This window comes from Plecotus auritus (assembly GCF_963455305.1).
Source record: "Plecotus auritus genome assembly, chromosome: 7".
NCBI classification, from domain to species: domain Eukaryota; kingdom Metazoa; phylum Chordata; class Mammalia; order Chiroptera; family Vespertilionidae; genus Plecotus; species Plecotus auritus.
In genome coordinates, this window is record NC_137774.1 from 45,303,242 (window position 1) to 45,328,639 (window position 25,398).

A 25,398-nucleotide genomic window follows, 5' to 3' on the forward strand; every position below is an offset into this window, starting at 1 on the left:
CACCTCCTGCCTAGAATGAGTCTTGCAGGCCCATCCCATCTTTAACCCTCCACCCTATCTGTTCAGGTTATCACTTACAGACCTGGAAAAGGGCATTCAGGGTCTCATCGTCATGTCTACAAGCCTGGAAGAGATTTTCAATTGTATCTTTGATGCCCACGTCCCTCCACTCTGGGGAAAGGCAAGATTACACCACTGTTGATCCAACTCCAACAGTGAGCTCTCCTCTCCTCCCTGTGCCCTCAACCTCCTGGTTCTTGGTAGGCATATAGCAAAATGCAATAAGCCTGGGCTTTGGAGCCAGGAGGTTCCAGTTGAAATCTGGCTCTGCCATTCACTGACTGACTTCGCATGAGATATTAACTTAGAATCTTACTCAGGGCAAGTTATTAACTGCTTCAAGGATATTTCAAGGATTCCCAGTACTGTGCATAGCACTTAGTAGGTGCTTCAATAATGGTGACTGGCTACTATTACTGTTGCTATTGTTGTTAATAGTTGTCATTTTTTGTTTCTTTTCTGGGGGTTGGCTTTTGGAGTGCTTTACCCAACTGAAGTTCGGGAGCAGGGGCTGGCCTCACACGTTCTTCTCATATCTGCTCCGAGGGCTCAAAATAAGGACTTAAATGCATGAGTAAGTGAATGAATGAACACATACTGTTGCCTCCTCCAGGCATATCCCTCACAGAAGCCACTGGCTGCATGGACCCGGGACTTGGCCTTGCGTGTGGAACAGTTTGAGCTGTGGGCTAGTCGTGCCCGGCCTCCTGTGATCTTCTGGCTGTCTGGCTTCACCTTCCCCACTGGCTTCCTCACTGCTGTACTGCAGTCTTCAGCTCGCCAAAACAACGTGAGCCACGTGGAAAGTGTTACAGGGATTGGATGCTGGGGACATGTATTTACTTTTCGGGGGCCTCCCTTATTCTCACCTTCAATCCCAGATTTCAGTGGACTGCCTCTCTTGGGAGTTTATCGTTTCCACTGTGGATGACAGCAACCTAGTGTATCCACCCAAGGTAGGAGCCAGATGTGCTTGGGGCTCTGAGCAAAGGCGGGAATGGTGGAGGAGGGTGCTGGAAGCAAAGGTGGGAAACAACTGGTTGAGTAGGGAGGAGAGAGGTGGCAGGTCAGGGGTGCTGGCAATCAATGGTTTCAACTTCCCATAACCTGCCCCCATGTCTCCCCAGGATGGTGTCTGGGTTCGAGGCCTGTACCTGGAAGGTGCTGGCTGGGACCGGAAGAGCTCCTGCTTGGTGGAGGCAGAGCCCATGCAGCTTGTCTGCCTTATGCCCACGATCCACTTCCGGCCTACAGAGAGTAGAAAGAAGAGCGCCAAGGGTGGGACACTCCTTCAGACCTGCCTACCCCAGTGGTCGGCAAACTCATTAGTCAACAGAGCCAAATATCAACAGTACAATGACCGAAATTTCTTTTGAGAGCCAAATTTTTTAAACTTAAACTTCTTCTAACGCCACTTCTTCAAAATAGACTCGCCCAGGCCGTGGTATTTTGTGGAAGAGCCAAACTCAAGGGGCCAAACAGCCGCATATGGCTCACGAGCCGCGGTTTGCCGACCATTGGACCCCATCCCTAGTTTGTAGCCTAACCCATCCTCTGCTGCAACCCTCCTGCACACAGGCCCCTGCCCTGTTTTCCCAGAGGCTCCCGGGTCTGATTCCTTCTCTTTTCCCACAGGTATGTACTCCTGTCCTTGCTACTACTATACCATCCGGGCAGGCAACTCAGACAGAGCCTCTTTTGTCATCGGGATCGACCTCCGGTGTGGTACCATGACATCTGATCATTGGATCAAGAGGGGCACTGCTCTACTCATGAACTTGGACAACTGAGAAGGCCTCCTCTTCTTCCCCGCTAGAGAGAGGATCGGGGACTCTAAGAACCAAAGCTGACAATGCACCTCAGGCCGAGGCTGGACCTCCCTCAAGTCTTGACCTTGGTTAAATTTGTTTTGTGATGGAGCCCTGGAGATACCTAGTGTGCTAGCCATAAAGGTGGAAGAATTGTATTGGAGTTCAGTTCAGTAAAATACCCGTGTCTACAAGTCTTAAGTTTCTCAGTGGGTTGTTGGGGTTTGAGGAGGAAGCCTTACAGAGGACCTGGGAGCTCCAGTGAGCCGCTACTGGATGGGGAAAGAAGCAAGGGAAGTGGGAGGCCTTGAGACAGAGGCGTGGCCTCGAATGAATGGGCAGAGCAGTAGGGCCTAAAGAAGGTGTGGCTAAGTCTAAGTGTTTGACTAGAACCGGGGGCGGGATTTACTTCGGAAAGGCGCGTGATCCAAATGGAATAGGGGTTTGACAGACGGGAATCAGGGCTGGACCCCGCATGTTGTACCCCGAAGCCTGCAATCCACGTTTGGCATCTTTTTCGGCACTTGGGCTGAGGCGAAAGGGACCGGCAAAAGGCGGGGCGGAGCCCGAGAAGGGGGTACTTTGGCGCGAGGAGGGGCGGGACCATGAGAAGGGGGCGGGGTTGGGGGGCGGTGTTTGTGTTGGAAAATCCAACTGCGCCACGGGGAGGAGCGGCCCCCCCAGCCCCGACCTGGGAGAGGGGGGGCCGCTCGACCCCCTGGGAGACCTTGGGGAATCTGAACACCTGGGACACCTAGAATCAGGTAACCGGGAGCCGCGAGGGCGTCTGGAAAGAGGGAAACCATCTCCTCTCAGTGGGGGCGGGACGCCTGAGTCGCAGGCAGAATAGAGCTAGGGATGGACATTTGGATCTCAGCAAAGGCATTGGGAAGAAGACTGGGGCGCAGGACACCCGGGTGCCCTAGAAAAGAGCAGCGGGGTGCGGGGAGAGGCGAGAGGCAGATGGGTTGGTTCCGGATGTTGTGAGGGGCCTGAAAGGATTCCCGGTCCCTCTTGGGCTGGGGTTCCCCTTCTCGAAAATAGGGCGAGGCGGGCCGCGGGGGTCCCTAACTACAGGTCAGAGTTTACAGATAGGTCAGTGAGATGGCCTTGGAGGTCGGACGTGGTTAGGCAGGGTTGTGTCTCCGATCCCGGGGCCACTTCGAGTTTCTCCCCAGTACTTTTCACGAATGGGTGGTTATATCTTCAACCCTGACCCTCACACCAGGAGCTCCGATTGCCTCCATGCTGTGGCCTCCGCCTCATCGCCGCCGCCGCACCTCACCTCCCTTCACTCGGCCTCATCTCGCTGATCTCGTCATCGCTGGTCCTGCCTCGCTCTGCCCTTTCCCGTTCCTAGCCCTCGCGGGGCTCGGGCCATTCTTTGTGCTTGACCTTCCCGACGTAGCCACGAGATGGCGAGGGCGAGACGCGTTGCCCGAGCTGAGGGGAGTGAGGTGGGAATAGGGCTTTGAAAGCAGCCGAAGCCCCCCTCCCTAGCCGGAGGGAAAGGTGGGCTGAGGTGCTCTTTTGGTTTCCTGTCATCTCCGCCCCGGCTCGGGACTCAGTCTCCGCCTCCCCGGGCTGGGGTAAATACCGAGGAGGGGGCACGCGGGTTGGTTACTAAGCAACTCAGATTCCTGCCAGTCGCTGTGGTTTGTGGCTATGTCTTGGGGTGGGAGCTGGCGAGCATGGGGGACTGGGAGACTGGGAAAGGTCGAGGGCAGGATGCTTGATTCTCGGGACAGCCAGAGTTTGGGAGGAAGGAGGGGAGACAGCGAGTTGGCACTAAAATGGATCCCGCGGGTGTCAGGTGGGAGGGGGGGACCCTTCTCCCCTCACCCCCCCCCCCCCGGGTTGCTTACCCTGTTGCCAGAGTAACTGGAGAGCTAGACTGCGCAGCCAGATTCCCGAACTCTTGAGTCCGCCCAATCCGCTCTAGTGGACGTCCCTGACGTCAGAGCCCTGGCAGCCAATGTGGAGGAGGCGTTGTACAGCTACAGGAAGAGGGAGAGGGGAGGGGCAGAGGTGGAGGAGAGGTTGGGGCAGCTGCTGGGGACCTGCACGTGCACTCCCACACGCTCGCGCCCACAGCCCCTCCCTCCGCCGCACGCGTCGGAATCCGCCCCCCCGCGCCTGCGCCACGGGCCCGTGCTCGCCACCCCCAGTCCCCCTTGAGACTGTTTGCTGGGTAGTGCAGGGCTGGGCCCCTCCGCGCCTCCGGACCCAGACGTGCGGGTCCACTGCCCTCTTCCTCGAGGTCTCGAACCAGTAATGCCCAGTCTTGGGTGGGATCGGCCGGCTACCTGTTTCCCACCAACCTCCCAGCTGGCGCCCCACTTCCTAGGTGGTGGGCAGGGCGGAGCTGTGGTTTCCGGCCCCATAAGCTCCGCCGCTGCCTTCCCGGACTTTGGCTTTGGTTGCCTCCCCAGGAGGAACCGATCGGGTGCCAGCGCCCCTTCCCGAGGCTTCAATCGCTCAGGCCCAGCAGCTGTTGGTTGGTGGCGGGGGAGGGCCCTGCGGGGAAGCCCGGGACGGCCCTGGTGACTTCCCGGGCCATCACGTCCTTTCTTCGCTTGAATTCTTCTTCGATATGCACCAAAATCCTTCCCTTCTTCACTTGTCTCGGTGCTCTTTGCACCTCCCTCACCTCCTTTCGAGCCGTTTGTGCCCGTTTCCACTCGCCCTTCCCGGCTTCTCCCAGTTATATAACTCTTCCTCTTGCGGTGTCCTGGATTCAACTCCACAGACTCCGCCCTGGAACAGCGCGGGGAGGGGCAGGAGAGTGGGGGACCCAGACAGATTCCGGCTGGCGGCTCACAGAGGCACTGGGCTCTCCCTGTTGGGAGACAGAATCCCGCGGGATCCGGTGCCCCCGCCCCATACCTCTCACCTCCCACCCGAGATCTCGCTCAGGAGGGAGAAGGCACAGTATCTCTGAGAGGCGTGTCGGGACTCGGGGACTCCGTCAGAAATGTGGGTTGGGAGGTCAGGGCCGGAGGCGGAGAGGTGGAGCCGAGAGGCCCGAGTCCCTGGGGTTGGAGCCGTACTGAGGGTAAAAGAGATAAAAGCAGGAGCAGGATGCTAGGGTCCAGCTTCCACCCTCCTCTCCTTTTTGGGTTCCCAGAATTCCTAAAGCTATTTTCCAAGAAGCTTAGCCAGCGGCTCCTCTCCACCTCTAGGTGTCAAAGGTCTGTATTAGAGATGGCCTGGGATGATGTCACCAATGCACGTGCCCCGGAATTGTTGCCAGGCAATGAGGCCTCCTCCCCTATCCATTCCAGCCCCCCACCTCTGCCCCAATTTCAGATCTAGCCCCGTGCCATCTTTTCCCCCTTTCCCTTCCCTGGGCCTTAGCATCCAGCAGGTGGGAAACCCTGGCCTGGAGTTTTGTAAGGGGGAGGGTACGGGTGTGGTGTGGTGCAAAGACCCTTTGCTGGGCTCAGAGAACTCTCGGTCACTTTTCACTAGATTGGCACAGACGAGCTTTCCCTCCCAGCCCCCTCCTCTCTTGGAAGAGCCTCCAGATGTCTTTTTACTTTCCCATCTCCTGCATTGCCTAGTGTCCTATTGCTCGGTGTTCATTTTGTGTTGAAGTGAGAGTAGTGGCAGGACAGCTACCCCCCAGGAGGAGAGCTGTGTGTGGTATGGAGGATTCACTTGACACCAGCTCATCTCTGACCTTAATCAATGGTACCCCCACCTCCACCCTCAACAGTGAGGAGAAGGGCCAAGAAATAGTACTAGATTGAAAGGTCAATGTGTTTATCATGTGTAGGTGGTTCGGTCTTTCTCTTAAGGGAGGACTCAGTTGATAGCTATGGCTGCCCTTGTCTATTAAGTCCTGGGGTTGGTTACAGTATTGGAAAAAATTGGTTTCTCTTTTTATATACCTTGAAGCTTGGGCTGTCAGATCAGACTTAATTCCATAGGAACTTGGAAAGGTCCCAACATCTCTGAGCTTCATATTCTTAATCTGGAAAATTTAAATATCAATAGAGTACCTTCCTTCTAGGCAGTTGGGAGAATGAAAAATGAGATAATTTATGCATAGCATTTAGCACAGTGCCTGGCACAAAATGAACACTGAACAAATGCTTGTTATGAAATTGCTAAATGGTGTGAGTTACTATTTTTATTATTAAAGTTGGTAGGCCTGCTTTAAACTGGCCAGTACCTTAGGAGTTCTTCAGGGAGAAGTGGAGAGTTTGTGTTAATTTGGTGGTGGTGGTGGTGGGGAGGGGACTGGGGATTAGCTTCCACTGCTTTGTGCACTTTATTTGATGAAGGCTTTAGTCAGATTTGTTTTGCTTTCTTTAGGTTTATTTTTCCTCCTCTTGGAGAAGAAACAGCTAAGACTATTCCTCTGGCTGTGAAAATAAAATAATTGTATTGTGGTTCTTGACTTTTAAGCAAGACCCCAGTCCCCTCCCTATGTTGTTCTCTGGAGCCTTTCAATTTGCAAAGGAACTCCACAGTTTCCTTTTCGGGGACAGGGCTAGGCTGAGGGGTGTGTAAAATGTTGGGGTGGGTGAGTGGAGAGAGACTAGTGCTGGGGGCTGGAGGGGGGGGCGGGTAGTTAAAGGAAGAGACCGGAAGGGAGGAGGGAGCCTGCTGGTGGGGAGGGAGGGAGGGAAAGGAGGAGGTGGAGGAGGAGGAGGAGGACGAGGAGGAGGAGGACGAGGAGGAGGAGGAGGAGGAGGAGGGGGTTGGGGAGAGCCTGCTACAGTTCTTTGTTTGACTCCGGGACTCAGGGACGGGGAGGAGGAGGGAGGGAGGCAGAGGCTGCTAGCGCTGGGGCAGGCCCAGGAGGCAGAGGAGGGACCATCTCCCCCGCCCCCCAGCCCCCACTCCCCCCCTGCTGCTCCCCCCTCCCTACCCGGACTCCGGGGGCACCGCCGGGGGACAGACACCCAGCAGGTAACCCAGGCCTGACTTGCCCTCTCCTCTCGGATTTTCCTTCACTCCTTCTCGGATGACCCCTTTCCCCGGTTCCGTCTCCTCGTTTTCCCCCGGCCATGCCTCTTTTTCCTTGGCCCTCCTTGTTCCATCTCCCCGACTTGGGCTTGTCGCCCGCTGGCCGCGCCGCGGTCTCGTGCAGCCCGACTCCCTTCCCCTCGTCCGACAGTCTGTGCGCCCCAGGTCTGCCCGGGGCACCTTTTGGGGCTCTGTCTCACTGCTTCTCTGGGCTTTGCTTTCCTTCTGACCTGTCCCCTGGGGCTCTAAAGGAAGGAGGGGGTCCCTGTCCTTTTCTTGCTCCCCCAATTCCCCGCCCCCCAACTCTGGCCCCCCTTTTCCTTCTAGCATTCTCTAGGGTTGGGGAGAGAACCGGAATTTGGGGGGCCTTTTGTGGGGGCAAAGGCTGTGTGTCGCTTGGGAGAGGGGCTGTGAGTGTGTGTGCTGGTTGAGGGGGTGGCTGGCAACCCGGCTGCCTCTGTTGTCCCTTTAAATGGTCCTCACATTTCTGGGGACTCGTGGTGGGGAGGGGGTGGCGGGCTGCTTGCCTTGGGGGGGCGGTAGGGGCCTGGGTTAGTCCACACAATCAGGGGTGGTAATGATTTAAAGGGACAGTCTTGGTGTGGCCGCTGCCACCCTGTGCCAGCAGGAAGGGGAGCTGGGGAGCAGGCAGGCCATGTCTGGAGAGGCTTGGCTGAAGAGCAGGGCATTTGAGGCTGAGTCTGTTGTGGAGCCTGTCAGGTCTGGGACTGCTGTGGCTGGGAAAGTACAAGGAGGGGTGACAGCTTGCCCTGGGGGGGCATTCATCCTGGGCTTTCTCCAAGACCCACTTTTGGGTTCATGGACTCCTGGGCCAAGAGTCACTGAGTCCAAACTACAGAGCCTGTCGGTCACCAGGTTAGGGCCATGGGGGTCTGCAGGTCAGCAGCCTGGCTTGGGCACATTGGAGCTGGTCCTTCAGCTTCCCCTTTTGTTGTTTGGCTCTGTGCACTAGAAAGCCCCAGCCCCTCCCCCAGCTCCCTCTCCCAGTCCACATACCCCCCCCCCCCCAAACACACCCACCCCAGCTGTTGGACAGATGAATTACAGCCTCCGGCTTTGGGCCAGGGCTGGTGAGGGATTAAAGCTCTGGGGCTGGCCCTTTAAATGGCTGTTTGCCCCTCCCCCACTCTGGTGTCCAGACACCCCATACACCCACCACTGACCCCCTTGGCTGCTCCTTACTCCTCCTCTTAGTTTGTCCTAAGGCCTGGCACTCCTTTTTCTCCAGACTAGAGCCTCCCCAGTGTCCCCTTCCCCTCTAAAATAATCACATACACAATAGTACAGACCTCTGTCTTTCTTTTTCCCCCTCTCTCTCCCTGGTTCCACATTCTGAGTTACCCTGTCCTGGAGGGTTCCAGCCTCAAGCTCCCTTCTCCAGCAGAAGCATCCTGCCAGCCTGGCCTCCCTAGACTGCAGCTGACCACTGCCCTGGTCCAGTGAGGGGCCTTGTTTGGGTCAGAAATAGCACCTCCCTGGGGGCAGTGTCATCAGCAGCCCAGGCAGCTTGCAGCACATTGCATCATGGAGGCTGGGGGCTGGAGGCCTGAGTCTCTGGGGCAGGGGAAGAATGGGGGCTGGAAGGCCAGGGAATGGAGAGACTGGACTGAGAGCCCAAGTATCTGGGGAGCCTAAGAATCTGGGTCCTTAAGGGCAGAGAACTGTGGCTAAGGGAACAGAAAACAGATCCCTGAGGAGTGAGTTTGAGGTGAAGGGAGACTTAGGCCTGATCCCTGGATGGACACCTGGTTCTTGGCCTTAGAAATATGCTAAAAGATATGCTAAAAGACGAAGCTTGTCTCAGAGTTAGGAGAGGAGGGAGTAGGCCTCTATCACCTTCTTGGGCCACACAGAAGAGGAAGGAGGTGATGGGGAAACAGGATACGGCCTTGAGGGGTGGGATAGAAGGGAGGCTTGCAGCAGAGGCCACTTCCAGACCCAGGACCAGAGTCACAGTCCTTGCTAAGGAGGAAGGCTTCTCCCTGCTGGGCCTGTTCATCTAGTCTGGCCACCTGTGCTGCTCAGGAGACCTGCCTGTACCCGCCTGGGGGAAGAAGAGGGGGCAGAGTCCAGAGGGTGGGGTTGACTGGTGTCTTGATAAGGTTAGGGAGGAGGCAGAGCTGAAGGGAAAGGATTGGCTTGCCTGGGGCCAGGATTGAAGGTGACTAGGATGCAGATGTCAAGGGTAGCTGGGCCTACTCTGGGCTAGGGACTCTCAGCAGGAGGGTCCATTCAGAAGAGAGATCTTGGGTTGGATAACCACTTATGCAGATACTATAGCATGCTCCCTTAACCCCCAGTCCAGAATGCTTCCTAAGGGGAAGGCTGGAGGACCATTTTGGCTATGGCATTTCTGGTTGCCATGGGAAACAGATTCTCCCATCCCATCTGATCACCAGAGCCAGGTTTCTCCTCAATAAGGGCACAGATAGCATAGGGAAATTCTCCAGACTGCGAGACCCATCTTTAACTGGCTTTTTCTCTTTTAGGTTCCCCCAGGCACCATGCCATCCCCATAGTACCACCCACCTCACCCACTGTGGTCTGCAGCACCCCACTTTTGGGGCACTGATTCCAATGAGACAGGGCACACCAAACTCCATCTGGTAAGTCCTACCCCTGAGTACTACACCCCACCTTATTCCAGTAGTCCGATCTGCACCACATGCTTGAAGAATAGTGGTATGATCTGGATCAGCGATTCCCAACCCATGGTCCACGGACCACTGGTGGTCCATGAGGTCCGAAAGATTGGCGACCACTGATCTGGATCATGCCCACTCCTCTGAGCATCCCCTCACCATGGTGCTCTAGTGGTTCAGCCTTCCTAGTTTATGGAGCTCCCCTCTATTGCCTGTGAATGGTTCAGCCCTATACTTCACCAGTCTCTCCATTACCACCAAAAAGTCCTCCCCCTAGTGCTACAACTCAGTTGCTTATTGAATTACATTATGCTAGGGTTTGCAAGCTGGAAAGTAGAGGTGAGATACACTGGAAGGATTTTTCTTGGGAGGGGGAGGACAGGGTTTTACCCCTATAAGAGTTGTGGATTTTGAGAGATACTGGAGACCATTGCTACAATAATCTGCTCTTGCTGTGGCAGTCTTGGTATCTCACCTTTCCTTCCAGATCCCCTTCTATTCTGTTCTCTCCCCACTGCACTATAGCATTTGCCCCCACTCACACACACCCTAACTTTTACTCCTCTGCTGCTTGCTTCTCTCCGTCTGCCAGTTCTTAGCCTGAGGTCCTGATCCATCTGCCGTTCCTCTGTAGGAGAGAAGATAGTACCTATGGCAGGGACTTAAGTTCTGTGAATGGGCTTTGCTCTTCCCCATTACTCGCTGAATTGTTGAGTGGGACTGTATCTCTGGCAAGGTGGTTTGCACATTGGTGTACCTCAGTGGCATTGTGTTGAAAGAATGTGTTAACCGAATGAGCGTCATGGCCAGGAAACCTATGGCTTCTGAGATCTGTTGCACAGCCACCTCCCCACACCTTCTGTAGAGGACATGAGGCATTTGGGATGGTAATCTGGGATAGAGCTGAGGGGCAGGCTGACCCAGGAAATGGCCTGTGAGGATAAAACCAACAGAGGGAGAATAGGACAGAGGCATTATAGGAGGGTGGTAAGAATGAGGCTCTTGAAAGAAGCCCGGCTCTTCCACTCTCTTGCAGAATGACCTGGACCAAGTTACCTAACTGTCCTGAACCTCAATTTCCTCATCTGAAAAATGCGGTAATAAAAATAACTCCTACATCAGATTTTGGGGAAGACTTTAAAAAATGTATAGAAAGTGATTAACACAGTGCCTAGCATGTAATAAATATTCAGTAAATGCTAGCAATTATTATCATAATAATGGGAGCCCCAGGGAGCTGGAGGATAAGCAAGGATATTGAGGAATAGGACAGAACTTGATAGAAGGCAGACAGCCACCCCGATACTTGTCAAACAGAAGGATCACTGGTCCTGCAAGATGTTAGGATTCAGGGTAGTGAGGTGAGGAGTCAACAGGGTCAGTCTGCTCCAGTGTTTTCCTAACTGTTCAGGAACATGAAGGCAAACACAGAAGGGTATGTGCAGAGATACACGTGATCAGGAAAGTGATGTAGAGGCAGACCCAGACAAAAGACAGAGCCAGGAGCCAGGCAGACACACAGACAGAGACAGCTGCGCAGAGTCATGTAGACAGGCATAATGACAGGAACGCATCAGACACAGGCTCTGAAGACAAGATGAACAGATATGCAGGTGCACAGAAACACACACCGGGACCCACACAGAGCCGACCTTACTAGACAGACTGGTGAACACAGCGGTCCAGTCAAAGGCAGACACAAGGCTCGCAGTGACACACAGCGGGCCGGGGCCGGCACTGTCACTTCTTGGTGGGGGGCGGGGAGGGGCCAGCAGCCGGGGAAGGCTGGAGAAGGGAATCCCGAGCGGGCGGCCTGCCCGGGTGGCTGAGTCACAGCGGAGCCCCAGCCGGCGGCCCTCTCCTCCGCCTCCCCTCCCCCTCCCCCAGGTAAGAAGCGAGCCTGAAACCCCTCGCTTCCACCGGGCAGAATGAGGCCTTGGCTGGGAGCGGGGTGCGGCGGGGTTCCGGGACGGGCACCCCCCGCGCGTGTGCAGCGTGTCTGCTGCCTGCTCGGTAAAGCCCTATTTGCGGGGTCTGTCTTTGGCAGCACGTGAGTCTGTGTGCGACCATCTGGCCCCTGACGCCGCGTCCCGCACGGCTGGAGCGGTGCGTGGAGGGGCTTCTCGGGATTCAAGGCCGGAGAGAGTTAAGTGGGTGTGATTGATTGAGTGGGTTTCTCTCAGGGTTCTAGGGGGAGGGGGTCGGTTAAAGTCCCCAAGTCCGGAGCCCGGATGGAGGGGGCGGAGCTAGGCTTAGCCGGGAGTGCCCGGATGGAGAGGGCGTGGCGTCGGCTGGAGAGGAATTAACCCTTTGTGAGCTGCTAACTCCCGGGACTGTAGGTCCGGCGGGAGAGGCTGGAATGTCTGCCTACAAGCACACTGTATTCCCAGCCTGGCTTTGGCCGCGTGCGTCTACCTCTCATCTGTTGTCGAGGATTCTCGGTGTCTTTTTGGCTGTCCTCTCCCCTTGGCTAGTACGGAGTCAGGGAGGGCTGTTCCTGCCCCAAAGCGAGAGTGGAGGTGAGAGTGGACCGCGAGCCGGCTGCCGGCGCCTGAGGAACAGGTGTGAGCGCGGCGTCAGGGCTGCCGGGCGCAGGGAGGGGCCATCGTGGGGGAAGACGAGAGGGGAAATTCCGCGGGACCCGTGGTGAGCGGTGTGTGGGCTGAGTTGTGTCTGCCAATGACTGTGTGTCTGTGTTTTCAGGGAGGCGGGGGCTGAGTCAGTGGGAATAGGGGAAGGTTTTTAGGGTGACTCACGGTCCCCCACCTCAAGCCTGAATCAGACCCCGAGGGAGGGCTTTGTAGGGGAGGCGCATGGGGAGTCAGGCGTCTGGGTCCCGGGTGGGGACAAGGATCCTCGGTGTGTTTAGTATACAGGAAGTTTTTACCCTCAAGTGAGGGCTGTTGTATTTTGAGTTCCGGCAGACGGGCGGGGTGGGGGTGGGGAGGGTAAAGGTGGGAAGGGGCTAGGGACTGGACTCCCTGATTTAGGGAAAGCTGAGTCAGTTCCCCGTGGGAAAGGGGAAGTGGTAGAGGGGAAGTGTCATCATCGCAGAAGGGGAAGCTGCATTTCCTGGTAACTTGGTAGCGCCCTGGGCACCACTTCCCAAGCGGGGATCTGTGCCTCATATCTGGACCCCGGGTTCTCCGTTTTCCCTTGTCTGGGCCATGGATCCCTCGACATGGAGGGAGGGGCAGCCGGCCAGGGCTGTACTTGACCACAGTGTAGGCAGTACTTGTCCCAGAGCTTGGTAACTGAACGGAAGGCAGTACGGTGAAGTGAGTGAGTTCTGGCAGAAACTCCACGTGAATTGCAGAGAGGGTCCGCAGAGCCCAAGCGCCCGCCAGGGCTTGGCAAGGAGTGGCACGCTGGGACCTGTAGGGTCCAAGCTCTTGCATGCAAACAGACGACCTTGCCCTGTGGAGGGAGGACTGTTTTAACCAGAAACCCACTTGCCCTTGTGGGCTGGGTGGAAATTTCCCCACAGCGCAGACTCTAATAGCGAAGGTGAACTTTCCAGCCGCCCCCAGCCCCTCGTTGCTTTTTCTCCCCCGGCTTCCTGCCCGGCTCGAGCTCCAGCTGGAGCGCTGGCCCCGCCCCCGCTGCTTTGTACTCGACACTCGCAGCTCTTTGTACTCTAGACTCTCAATGGACCGATCCTAGGAACGGAGCCGGCTCCCTACCTGAGGGAACGCAGGGTAGGAGAAAAGGAGGCGCGGGGACCGAGATCCTAGGGTCTGAGAGGCGAGAAGGAAGAACTGAGGCTAAAGGGAAGATGCCCAGGAAAGGGTAGCACTGCGTCCTTTGTGGGTCGAACCAGCACGGACGGGAAGGGATTGGGGGGGTCCCCCCCCCCCCGGCGTGAAGGAGGAAGTGAAACTGGTTCTGGGTTCTTTAAGGGAGTGGGTGGTGAGAGTGGGACAAGGGTGATGTCACCGCCTGTCGGGCCCCGCCCTCCTCCCTCCCAAAGGACCCCCCCCCCCCAGTACACTTACACATGCCGCTTCCGCTGCGCAAGTAGCCACGTCACGGGCAACCCCCGAAATCCCCCCTCCCTTGGGGGGCGGGGGCCACGTGGGCCGTGGGGAACCGCGTGGCCCCGGCGGGGAAGGGCATAGAGGATACCGGAGCCACGCGAGAGGTGCCACTGGGGACCGTGGTGCGTGACTTTTCAGAAGTTCGGTTTGGTTTTGGGGGGTCGGTTGGTATTGAAGACAGCCAAGAGAAGTGGAGAATCTGAAGGTACTGGCTTTAAGGCTGGGAGCTTGACCGTGGTTTGGGAAGGGGTCAGGCGTGGGGAATGGAGGGCTCAGTTCGCGGCGCGGGCGGGTTTGAGTGCCGTAGAAGTCGCCGTGACGGGCCAAGCAGTTCCAGGGGCACTCGGAGTGGGGAGGTCAGGCACTGGGCGAGGTGAAGTGCGGAAGGCGATCGATGCTTTGTCTGCGTTGTGCATCTGTCAACGGTCCATCGGTCTTACGGCGGCGGGGCGGGAAGCGAGCATCTCGGGCGGACTAACAGGGAGCACTGGCGGATCTGTGGGTGCGTGGGACTTGCGGGGAGCGCTATCCCCCAGGCCGGCCCGGGCGTGCGACTCGCCGCCTTTACCTACGCGGTTACAGGCCCCGCTGGCCCCGAGTGTCCGGTCCGAGATGGAGACCCTAGGTAGGTAGCCGCCGGGTCACGTCGGGGTCATCCGGGGCCGAGCCTGTCTGTCCAGCTCCGCCGCTCCCCCCCGCCCCCCCGCGCCCGCCCGCAGCGGCCAGGCTAACCTCGCTCCTATTGGTCCTGAGCAGGCTGTTACTGAGGCGGAGACGTGGGTTATGATTGGCTTTCTGAGCAGAGAGGAAGTCCTGTGATTGGCCAGATTCCTAGAGCTTGCCAAGGCTGTCAGCGGACGCTCCCACGGAGGCCGGGTAAGCAGCTGCGGCGTTGCCTGTTGGCTCCCTGCTACTCATCCCGGTTCCAAGCCACTCTCCTGGGCCCCTAGGGGCTCCTTAGGCCCGGTGGGCCTACCCTCAGGGAAAGTCAAGGCCTGGTTTCCTGCGCAGGTGACAGAGCTGAACCTAGCCCCAGAACTCCCACTGTGTTTTGTCCCGCTAACGTCACCCTTTGCTTCCTCCTCTCTGTAGAATTGGCTGTGAAAGGCCCTGGGTGGCCCTCGAGGGCAGTGGGCTCTCTTGTCAGAGCGGTTGGAGTTGGGACCATCCCCCCAGAGAGCTGGGGCAGGAGGCCGTGCCCGATCTCCAGGGCTCCTGGGGCCACTGCTGACCTGGTAAGGGAAAAACTATGGCTGGGTTGGCAGTGTGTATACAGGCAGCTCAGACTATGCCCCTAGTAAAACCATGATCTCTTCCCTGACTCAGGCTGGATGCATCGGGCAGTGGACCCTCCAGGGGCCCGCGCTGCACGGGAAGCCTTTGCCCTTGGGGGCCTGAGCTGTGCTGGGGCGTGGAGCTCTTGCCCGCCCCATCCCCCTCCTCGTAGCCCATGGCTGCCTGGAGGCAGGTGAGAACTTGGGCCATCTTTCTGTCTCCAGGAATTTGTCTTCCCATCTCCTGTGCCCCTCAATCTCTTTCATTCTCTGAGTTTCTGCCATTCTGTGGGCCTCAGTGCAGTTCTCAGCTGCTTCCTCTTATTCCCCCTGTCCCCTCCTTCCTGGGTAGGGACAATACTGCTCCATCTTGATGTACATTAACGGACACCTTCTCTCTCCAGGTGCTCTGCCAGCATCGGGCAGTCCCCACTCTCTGCTCCCCTACCCCCTTCACATGGCAGTAGCTCTGGGCACCCCAATAAACCATATTATGTTCCAGGGTGAGTGAGGATTCAAAGGTGCTGGGGATGGATGGTAAGGCTGGGGTTTTAAAAGAGTTCCTTCAGCCCTGACCACTCCCCCTCTCCAACCCCTTATGCTCTGTAGGACACCCACTCCAAGACCCCTCCATGGAAAGCTGGAATCCTTGCATGGCTGTGTACAGGCATTGCTCCGGGAACCAGCCCAGCCAGGGCTGTGGGAGCAGCTTGGGCAGCTGTACGAGTCAGAGCATGACAGTGAGGAGGCCATACGCTGCTACCACAGCGCCCTTCGATATGGAGGAAGCTTGGCTGAGCTGGGGCCCCACATTGGCCGACTACAGCAGGTGGGATGAGGCAAGACATAATAGGCAAGGATTGTGCCTTCTGGCTCAGTGCCCTAATCTTATGCCTTTTTCTGTCCTGTCCCCTATACCCTTCCCCCATCTCTCCAGGCCCAGCTCTGGAACTTTCATGCTGGCTCCTGCCAGCACCGAGCCAAGGTCCTGCCCCCCCTGGAGCAAGTGTGGAACTTGCTGCACATTGAGGTGAGACCAGGGCTGGCTGGGATAGGGAGTAGGGTTGGGCCAGGTATGCACCTGAGCCATTCTCCTCTCTTTTTGTCCTCAGCACAAGCGGAACTATGGGGCCAAGCGGGGGGGTCCCCCAGTGAAGCGAGCCGCTGAACCCCCAGTGGTGCAGCCTGTGCCTCCTGCAGTACTCTCAGGCCCTTCAGGGGAGGAGGGCCTCAGCCCTGGAGGCAAGCGCAGGAGAGGCTGCACCTCTGAGCAGGTATGGTTGGATGTGGGCAGATGGTCAGTGAGTGGGAAGACTGAGGCAAGGAATGGGATTCTCACACCCCCTTTTCTTCTAGACTGGCCTTCCCCCAGGGCTGCCGCTGCCACCACCACCATTACCACCACCACCACCACCACCACCACCACCACCACCCCTGCCTAGCCTAGCCACCAGCTCTCCATTTCAGCTGACCAAGCCAGGGCTGTGGAGTACCTTGCATGGAGATGCCTGGGGCCCCGAGCGCAAGGGTTCAGCACCCCCAGAGCGCCAAGTGAGCAACTGTCCGTTGACCTTCATCTCTTACCTGCAAGTACATGTATCCTCCATTTTTCACTCAGTATCCTCATTTGTCTTCCATAGGAGCAGCGGCACTCGCTGTCTCACCCATATCCATACTCAGCTCCAACCTACACTGCGCAACCCCCTGGCCACCGGTTGGTCCTGGGTACACCCCCAGGCCCAGGTCCCCGCCCCCCAGGAGCAGAGAGCCATGGCTGCCCGCCTGCCACCCGTCCCCCCGGAAGTGACCTTAGAGAGAGCAGAGTTCAGAGGTCGCGGATGGACTCCAGCGTTTCACCAGCAGCAACCACCGCCTGCGTGCCTTACGCCCCTTCCCGGCCCCCCGGCCTCCCCGGCACCACCACCAGCAGCAGCAGTAGCAGCAGCAGCAGCAACAATGGTCTCCGGGGCACGGAGCCGAGCCCAGGCATTGTGAGTGATGACCTCAATGGGAAGATGGAGTGGGTTGATCAGTGGGAGCTTGTCTAAGGTGACTCTAGCAGACCTCTGACCAATCTCCTCCTTCACTTATAGCCCGGCGCTGACCATTACCAAACTCCCGCGCTGGAGGTTGCTTCTCACCAAGGCCGCCTGGGGCCCTCGACACATAGTGGTCGGAAACCTTTCCTGGCAGCTCCTGCTGCCACTCCCCATCTATCCCTACCACCTGGCCCCCCCTCACCTCCTCCACCCCCCTGTCCCCGTCTCTCACGCCCTCCACACACCCCTGCCTGGCTGAAGGGCCCGGCCTGCCGGTCAGTCCGTGAGGATGGAGAGATCTTAGAGGATCTCTTCTTCGGGGCTGAGGGACGCCCTCGCCCTCATCCACTACCCTTCCCGCACCGTGAGGGCTTCTTGGGGCCTCTGGCCCCCCGTTTTTCTGTGGGCACTCAGGATTCGCACATCCCTCCTACTCCCCCAACCACCACCAGCAGCAGCAACAATGGCAGCCACAGCAGCAGCCCTACTGGGCCTGTATCCTTCCCCCCACCTCCCTATTTGGCCAGAAGTATGGACCCCCTTCCCCGGCCTCCCAGCCCAACACTGAGCTCCCAAGACCCACCTCTTGCACCCCTAACTCTTGCCCTGCCTCCAGCCCCTCCCTCTTCTTGCCACCAAAATACCTCAGGAAGCTTCAGGCGCCCGGAGAGCCCTCGGCCCAGGATCTCCTTCCCAAAGACCCCCGAGGTGGGGCCAGGGCCATCCCCAGGCCCCCTGAATAAAGCCCCCCAGCCTGTGCCGCCAACGGTTGGGGAACTGCCTGTCCGAGGTGCACGACTCTTTGATTTTCCCTCTACCCCGCCGGAGGATCAGTTTGAGGAGCCCGCTGAATTCAAGATCCTGCCTGATGGGCTGGCCAACATCATGAAAATGCTGGATGAATCCATTCGAAAGGAGGAGGAGCAGCAACAACAGGAGGCAGGCGGAGCCCCTCCACCCCCCTTAAAGGAGCCCTTTGCATCACTGCAGCCTCCATTCTCCACTGACACAGCCCCAACCACCACTGCTGTTGCCGCTGCCGCTGCCGCCACCACCGCCACAGCCACCCAGGAACAGGAGAAGAAGCCACCACCAGCTCTACCACCACCACCACCATTAGCCAAGTTCCCTCTCCCCCCCCAGCCACAGCCGCCGCCACCCCCACTACCCCCAGCAGCCAGCCCAGCCAGCCTGCTCAAATCCTTGGCCTCTGTGCTGGAGGGACAAAAGTACTGTTACCGGGGGACAGGAGCAGCTGTTTCTACCCGTCTTGGGCCCTTGCCCAGCACTCAGTATTCCCCAAGTCCCCCTTCAGGTGCTACTGCCCCGCCACCCACCTCAGCAGCCCCTAGTGCCCAGGGCTCCCCACAGTCCTCTGCTTCCTCATCATCTCAGTTCTCTACCTCAGGTGGGCCCTGGGTCCGGGAGCACAGGGCAGGCGAAGAGCCAGCCCTGGGCCCCATGACCCCTGTCCCGCCGCCCCCACCCCTGCCTCTGCCCCCTGCTCGCTCTGAGTCTGAGGTGCTAGAAGAGATCAGTCGGGCTTGTGAGACCCTTGTGGAGCGGGTGGGCTGGAGTGCCACAGACACAGCAGGCCCAGTGGACACGGCAGACCCTGTGGACATGGCAGACCCAGTGGACAGTGGAACTGAGCGACTAATGCCTCCTGCCCAAGCTAAGGAGGAGAGTGGTGTGGTGGTGGCAGTAACAGGACCAGGGAGCAGTAAGCGGCGGCAGAAAGAGCACCAGAAGGAACATCAGAAAGAGCATCGGCGGCATAGGCGGGCCTGTAAGGACATTGTGGGTCGGCGGCCCCATGAGGGCAGGGCCAAGGCCAAGGCCAAGGTCCCCAAAGAAAAGAGTCGCCGGGTGCTGGGGAACCTGGACCTGCAGAGTGAGGAGATCCAGGGTCGTGAGAAGGCCCGGCCTGATACTGGTGGGGCCTCAAAGGCTAAGCCACCCACAGCTGCGGCCCTTCCACCAGCTCCTGCACCCTCTGCTCAGCCCACACCTGCATCATCAGCCCCTGTCCCTGGGAAGAAGTCTCGTGAGGAAGCTCCAGGGCCACCGGGTGTCAGCCGGGCTGATATGCTCAAGCTGCGATCACTTAGTGAAGGGCCCCCCAAGGAGCTGAAGATCCGGCTTATCAAGGTAGAGAGTGGTGACAAGGAGACCTTTATCGCCTCTGAGGTGGAAGAGCGGAGGCTGCGCATGGCGGACCTCACCATCAGCCACTGTGCTGCTGATGTCGTGCGTGCCAGCAAGTGAGTGAGGGACTGTCACCCATGAGGCTGCTGGCCTGGCCCAGTGGGAGGCTCCCTTCCCCCATCACCCTATTTCTGTCCTCATTTCATTGTCCTCCCACAGGAATGCCAAGGTGAAAGGGAAGTTTAGAGAGTCCTACCTTTCCCCTGCCCAGTCTGTGAAACCGAAGATCAACACAGAGGAGAAGCTGCCCCGGGAAAAACTCAACCCACCCACACCCAGCATCTATGTATGTGTGCCCCTGCCAGAGGGTTCAATGACAGTGTTGGGGGCTGTTGGGGTGCTCTGAGCCTGAGACAGGGCTCTGATCTAGCTCTGACTTCTGGTCATCCCTCAGCTGGAGAGCAAACGGGACGCCTTCTCACCAGTGTTGCTGCAGTTCTGTACAGACCCTCGAAATCCCATCACCGTGATCCGGGGCCTGGCAGGTTCCCTGCGGCTCAGTGAGTGTGGGGGACAAAAGTGGGGGAGGGATGCAAGGGTTTGGGGCTTTGGGACTCTGAGAGCCCCCACTCTTGAAGACCCAGGATAGTGGCTATAGCGAGCTTTCCTTAGTCATAGGTAGGCTATATTTGAAGGGTGCTCGGAGTGATGGGTGAGCTGGACTCAGGCTTTTCTCCCATCTGTATCTCCAACAGTAGGCAAGTGGGAAGGGGATATATCTCAGGGCCTGGTTAGTCACTTTTAGTTTTCTTGGTGATTAAGGATGAGAAGAATACAGATTGTAGAGTACCGCTGAAGACCCATGATTTGAGGCTTCTCTTTTTCAACCTTTATTGTGCAAAATTTCAAGCACATAAAAGTAGAGGGAACCATATAGAAATATAGAAATCAATCTTGTTTCCTCTATACCCATATATTTTCCTTCTACTGAGTTATTCAAAGCACATTCGAGGCTTTCACTTGACTTATGTCTTTCATTGCATCTAATGATAGCTTAAAGAATCTGTCACTCATTAAGCACCTACTATATGCCAAGTGCTGTGCACATGTGGCCTCATGCATACCTGAGGACTCTGGTGGAGGAACTGAAGCTCAGAGCAGCAGTGGGAGAGAGGGGGTTAATGAGGGATGGCCAACCTTCCCAGCTTCCTCTGGGGCTGGGGTTCTGCCTATTCCCTGGCTTTACCTCTGTGAAGCCAATGTCCAGCCTGTCAGAGGCTTGGGGAGTAAGAAGAGACAGAGTGAGTTGGGTCCTCAATCCCTCCCTTCTGCCTCTTCCCTGACACCCTGCTCCGTCTTCTCTTGCAGACTTGGGCCTCTTCTCCACCAAGACCCTGGTGGAGGCGAGTGGTGAGCACACCGTGGAGGTGCGCACCCAGGTGCAGCAGCCCTCAGATGAGAACTGGGATCTGACGGGCACTCGACAGATCTGGCCCTGTGAGAGTTCCCGTTCCCATACCACCATTGCCAAGTATGCACAGTACCAGGCCTCATCATTTCAGGAGTCCTTACAGGTGAGAGGCAAGCATAGGGAGGCAGGGATGCGGATCAGGGGACTTGGAGTGGGGCTGCTGAGGGAGGGCTCCTGGAAGGTGGCTGACTCAGCCTGTGGCCAAGCAGGAGGAGAAGGAGAGTGAGGATGAGGAGTCGGAGGAACCAGACAGCACCACAGGAACCCCTCCTAGGTACCGTACAGTATGCCCTTTCCTTTCGTGACTTCTTCCCTTCCCTATGCTTCTCCACCAATGTGTGCGCTTCACCCCCACAGCAGCACGCCAGATCCGAAGAACCATCACATTATCAAGTTTGGCACCAACATCGACCTATCTGATGCCAAGCGGTCAGTGGGGTTGAGGCCAGCAAAGCTGGGGCAGGATTGCTGATGGGTCTGCAGGGCGGAGATAGCTTCTCACTTTTATTGACTCTCTCACGGCCGCAGGTGGAAGCCACAACTGCAGGAGCTGCTGAAGCTGCCCGCCTTCATGCGGGTAACATCTACTGGCAACATGCTGAGCCACGTGGGCCACACGATTCTGGGCATGAACACGGTACAGCTGTACATGAAGGTCCCCGGCAGCCGAACTCCAGGTGCAGAATGCGCGCGGGAGGCGGAGCTGGTGCTAGTGCTGCTTTCAGCCAATGAGGGCCAAAGGGTGGCCTTGGGAAGGAGCTCAGGCTCCGCTAGGCCAGCCATGGCGTTCTCTATTGCCCCCTGCAGGCCACCAAGAGAACAACAACTTCTGCTCTGTCAACATCAACATAGGCCCAGGCGACTGTGAGTGGTTCGCGGTGCATGAACACTACTGGGAGACCATCAGCGCTTTCTGCGACCGGTGCGGCACCCCCCCCCCCCGCCCCCACAACACACACACTAGGCCCACCCCCCATGTCCCATCTCTGGGTTCCCAGGTTTCCATCTGACCCTGTGGCCACCCCACAGGCACGGTGTGGACTACCTGACAGGTTCCTGGTGGCCAATCCTGGATGATCTCTATGCTTCCAATATCCCTGTGTACCGCTTCGTGCAGCGCCCTGGAGACCTCGTGTGGATTAATGCGGGGACCGTGCACTGGGTGCAGGCCACCGGCTGGTGCAACAACATCGCCTGGAACGTTGGGCCCCTCACCGGTGAGAGGGTGGGGTGCAGAGACATTCAGTGGTGAGGGGGTTGGAGCCTCGTGGAGGGGGAGAGGAGGAGCCAGCTGTGAGGGAAGGGGCTGGGGTCCAAGTAGCTGGGAGATGTTTGAGAATCCTGTAGTGACTGCTTCTGGCCCACAGCCTATCAATACCAGCTGGCCCTGGAACGGTATGAGTGGAACGAGGTGAAGAACGTCAAATCCATTGTGCCCATGATTCACGTGTCCTGGAACGTGGCTCGCACCGTAAAAATCAGCGACCCCGATTTGTTCAAGATGATCAAGTGAGGGTCCTATTTGAGAGGGAGCCCATTTCCACCAGACCTGGTCCCACTCTTGTTTTGCCTGTAGAATGCAACCCCATTTTCCATCTTTCTCTCCACTCTTTACTCATGCGCCCAGCAGTGTTACAGTGCTGGAGCAGGTGACAAGGTGCATGCTCCAAGGAATTTTATTTGACAGTGGCCCAAATAGATAAAAACCCACATGAAATTTTAACGGGGCCTAGTAAATGAGGGCTACTGTCCGGCCTTGCTAGCAGCCCTACCTTACCACCACTCGCCCTCCCCCCACCCCCAGGTTCTGCCTCCTGCAGTCCATGAAGCACTGCCAGGTGCAACGGGAGAGCCTAGTGCGGGCAGGGAAGAAAATCGCCTACCAGGGCCGGGTTAAGGATGAGCCTGCCTACTACTGCAACGAATGCGACGTGAGTGGGCCGGCTTCTCTCCTTCCTGGGAGAAAGGAGCCCCGAGGGGCGTTCCTCCTGGTGACTGCCCCGCCTCCCTGTCCCAGGTGGAGGTGTTCAACATCCTGTTCGTGACGAGTGAGAACGGCAGCCGCAACACTTACCTGGTGCACTGCGAGGCCTGTGCCCGACGCCGCAGCGCGGGCCTGCAGGGCGTGGTGGTGCTGGAGCAGTATCGCACCGAGGAGCTGGCGCAGGCCTACGACGCCTTCACGCTGGTGAGGCAGCCGCGCAGCGGCACGGGGTGGGCAGTCGGGCGGGACCCGCAGGGGCGGGCTAATGGGGTGGGCCAACCCACCCCTGAGCCCCCCGCCCGCTTTCTCCCCACAGGCCCCCGCCAGCACGTCTCGATGAGGCCGGATGCCCCGCCCTCCTGCCGGCGGGGCCACCAGCACATGCCTGGGCTGGACCTAGGTCCCGCCTCTGGCCGGGAAAGGGGACGGGCACAGCCCTTCCACCCCATTGGCAGCTCCCCTTCACTTAATTTATTAAGAAAAAAAATTTTTTAAACAAATATGAGGAAAAGAAAAAAAAAAAAAAAGGGAGACGGGGGAGGGGGCTGGCAGCCCCTCGCCCACCAGCGCCTCCTCTCACCGACTTTGGCCTTTTTAGCAACAGACACAAGGACCAGGCTCCGGCGGCGGCGGGGGTCACATACGGGTTCCCTCACGCCTGCCAGCCGCCTGCCCGGCGCAGATGCACGCGGCTCGTGTATGTACATAAATGTTACGGCAGCCGAGGATTTTAATGAGATTCTTTCTATGGGCTTTACCCCTCCCTCAGAACCTCCTTTTTTATTCCCAATGCTAGCTGTGATCCCTGTACATGTCTCTTGTTTATTCACTTCGTTATGATTTGTATTTTTTTTTGTTTGTTTGTTTTTAATTTATGACAGTCCCACTCACCTATTTATTCATTTTTGGGAAAACCCGACCTCCCGCACCCCCCAAACTATCCCACCCACCCCTCCAGGGCCGCCCGCCGCAGGGCTCTCCCTGCGCCCCAGTGTGTGTCCGGGCCCGGCCTGGCCCACCCGTCTCCGCCCGTCCACGGCTCCAGCCGGGTTTCATGGTGCTCAAATCCGCTCCCCTCCCCTACGTCCTGCACTTTCTTGGACCAGACCCTCCTCGCCCCATCCGACCCGACCCCAACCCTGCCTGAGGGTGAGCGACTCCTGTACTGTAGGGGAAGAAGTGGGAACTGAAATGGTATTTTGTAAAAAAAATAAATAAAATAAAAAAATTTAAAAGTTTTAAAGAAAGAACTATGAGGAAAAGGAACCCCATCCTTTCCAGCCCCGGCCAATTTTAAAAATACGGACCTTCCCCTTACGCCCCCACCCTTTTCTTTTTAAGTGTGAAACAGCCCAGGGCCAGGGCCTCCCTGGGGCAGGGACACCTCGGGAAGAATTTCTCTGGGGCTTTATTTTCGTGATGTCAGTTTTTTCTCCTCCATGCTGGGGCTGCGAAGGGGTGGGGGGTTTACAGTCCCGCCCCCTCGCACTGCACTGTCTCTCTGCCCCAGGGGCAGAGGGGTCTTCCCAATCCTACCCCTATTTTCGGTGATTTTTGTGTGAGAATATTAATATTAAAAATAAAACCAGAAAAAAAATCCTGTTTTTAGTGTGCTGATGATAGGGAGAATACTGGGAAGAAGGGCTGCAAACCGTGATTGATGGGGAGATTGCCCAGACCCCGGCCAGAGTGAACCCCTCCCCAGAGGCGCCTGTGGAATGTCCAGAGCTCTGGTCTGGGGGGGTGCCTACTCCTGGAGCCGCATTCCAGGATAAGGGGGGGTGGGGTGGGGAGAGGCTGGGCCGGGGGAGGGGCAGGAAAGAGGGCTATAAGGGCCGCTGCTCAGGCGGGCTGGAGCCAGGCAGGTCATGGCGGATGTCCTCGGGGTGCAGAGACCAGTTCCCAACGGCGGCCCGGAGCCCCGGGACCCCCTGGACTGCTGGGCCTGTGCTGTGCTGGTTACCGCCCAGAATCTGCTAGTCGCTGCCTTCAATCTCCTCTTGCTGGCGCTGGTGCTGGGGACCATCCTGCTACCAGCAGTCACCATGCTAGGCTTTGGCTTTCTCTGCCACTCCCAGGTGAGCGGGCGCCCCAGGGTGTGCGTGTGAGTACGGGTGTGGGGTTTATGGGCCACAACTTCTTGTCTGGGCTGTTCGGCTTGGGCCTGACACCTCGTCTACAGTTTCTGCGCTCCCAGGCACCCCCTTGCACCGCGCACCTGCGGGACCCGGGCTTCACGGCCCTACTGGTCACCGGATTCCTGCTACTCGTGCCGCTGCTCGTCCTTGCCCTGGCCAGCTACCGCCGCCTCTGCCTGCGCCTCCATCTAGCCGACTGCCTCGTGCCCTACAGCCGAGCCCTTTATCGGCGCCGGCACTCCCCGCAGCTGCGGCAAATCCGGGCCTCACCAGGGTCCCAGGCCGGTCCCACATCAGGAAAGGTGTGGGTTTGAGGATCCTCGAGTCAAGAACAACCCCGACGAATGCCCTCCTTTTCAATCCGCCCAAGGACTTGAAGCCTGGGGGTCTTCCGACCTACCCTGCCCCATCCCTGCCTAAGCTAGTCCTAGCATCCCCTTGGCGAACTGCAGCATCTGTGGACCCAATGTTGGTGAAAATTCGCCATTCCAGAAAACCCTTTCTTTTTACTACCCATATCTGAATCCTGAATATCTGGGCTGGACCCTGCACATACACTCCCCACCCCATCCCCCATCTTGTGAATAGGACAACTAAAGCTCACTGGTGCCCTCCTTTTCCGGTGCAGCTCCTCTAGAATTTACAGGCTGATGGGTGAGGTTGGAGGGGAAGGAGTGATCACACGTTAATAAAGAATTAATGAACTGAACGAGCTTCTTGGATCCTGTGAACAGAGAGGCGGTACAAATACTATCACTATTGCTATGTGCCCAGGAAAAGGAAACATGGGAGGGGGGTG

At 57.6% G+C, this 25,398-nt stretch overlaps 3 protein-coding genes across 6 annotated transcripts in view; all 3 read left to right on the plus strand.

Moving 5' to 3' along the window:
* DNAH2 (dynein axonemal heavy chain 2) overlaps positions 1–2,060 on the plus strand; it is a gene marked incomplete at its 5' end in the record, with an annotated part of 112,796 nt that extends 110,736 nt beyond the window's left edge. The window contains 5 exons of the mRNA XM_080677382.1: positions 67–181; positions 674–850; positions 942–1,016; positions 1,188–1,338; positions 1,696–2,060. Coding sequence (XP_080533508.1) covers positions 67–181; positions 674–850; positions 942–1,016; positions 1,188–1,338; positions 1,696–1,850 — 673 coding nt within the window. The 3' untranslated portion in view covers positions 1,851–2,060. The remainder of the gene's footprint in view (positions 1–66; positions 182–673; positions 851–941; positions 1,017–1,187; positions 1,339–1,695) is intronic.
* A 516-nt stretch (positions 2,061–2,576) lies between these two features.
* On the plus strand, positions 2,577–24,116 carry KDM6B (lysine demethylase 6B). 3 transcript variants are annotated; one of them, XM_080682255.1, is made up of 24 exons: positions 2,577–2,632; positions 9,356–9,472; positions 14,302–14,421; positions 14,638–14,780; positions 14,872–15,013; positions 15,224–15,322; positions 15,429–15,648; positions 15,757–15,849; positions 15,932–16,093; positions 16,176–16,370; positions 16,460–16,810; positions 16,913–19,122; positions 19,226–19,352; positions 19,461–19,566; positions 20,375–20,580; positions 20,687–20,751; positions 20,835–20,906; positions 21,006–21,154; positions 21,285–21,399; positions 21,507–21,694; positions 21,845–21,986; positions 22,282–22,408; positions 22,495–22,665; positions 22,778–24,116. In XM_080682255.1, the coding sequence occupies exons 5-24, from the start codon at positions 14,877–14,879 to the stop codon at positions 22,799–22,801; spliced, it is 4,959 nt and encodes a 1,652-aa protein (XP_080538381.1). In that variant the 5' UTR covers positions 2,577–2,632; positions 9,356–9,472; positions 14,302–14,421; positions 14,638–14,780; positions 14,872–14,876; the 3' UTR covers positions 22,802–24,116. The 3 variants fall into 3 exon arrangements, 2 of the variants coding, with proteins under 2 accessions (XP_080538381.1, XP_080538382.1); XM_080682256.1 differs by having other exon boundaries at positions 20,838–20,906; XR_013961312.1 differs by lacking the exons at positions 20,687–20,751; positions 21,507–21,694; positions 21,845–21,986; ... (1 more) ...; positions 22,495–22,665; positions 22,778–24,116.
* Positions 24,117–24,321: 205 nt separating this feature from the next.
* TMEM88 (transmembrane protein 88) lies at positions 24,322–25,306 on the plus strand. Of its 2 annotated transcripts, none has more exons than XM_080682261.1 (2): positions 24,322–24,539; positions 24,659–25,306. In XM_080682261.1, exons 1-2 carry the CDS (start codon positions 24,330–24,332, stop codon positions 24,911–24,913), a joined length of 465 nt encoding a protein of 154 aa, XP_080538387.1. In that variant the 5' UTR covers positions 24,322–24,329; the 3' UTR covers positions 24,914–25,306. The 2 variants fall into 2 exon arrangements, with proteins under 2 accessions (XP_080538387.1, XP_080538386.1); XM_080682260.1 differs by having other exon boundaries at positions 24,327–24,539; positions 24,644–25,306.
* Positions 25,307–25,398: the final 92 nt, after the last annotated feature.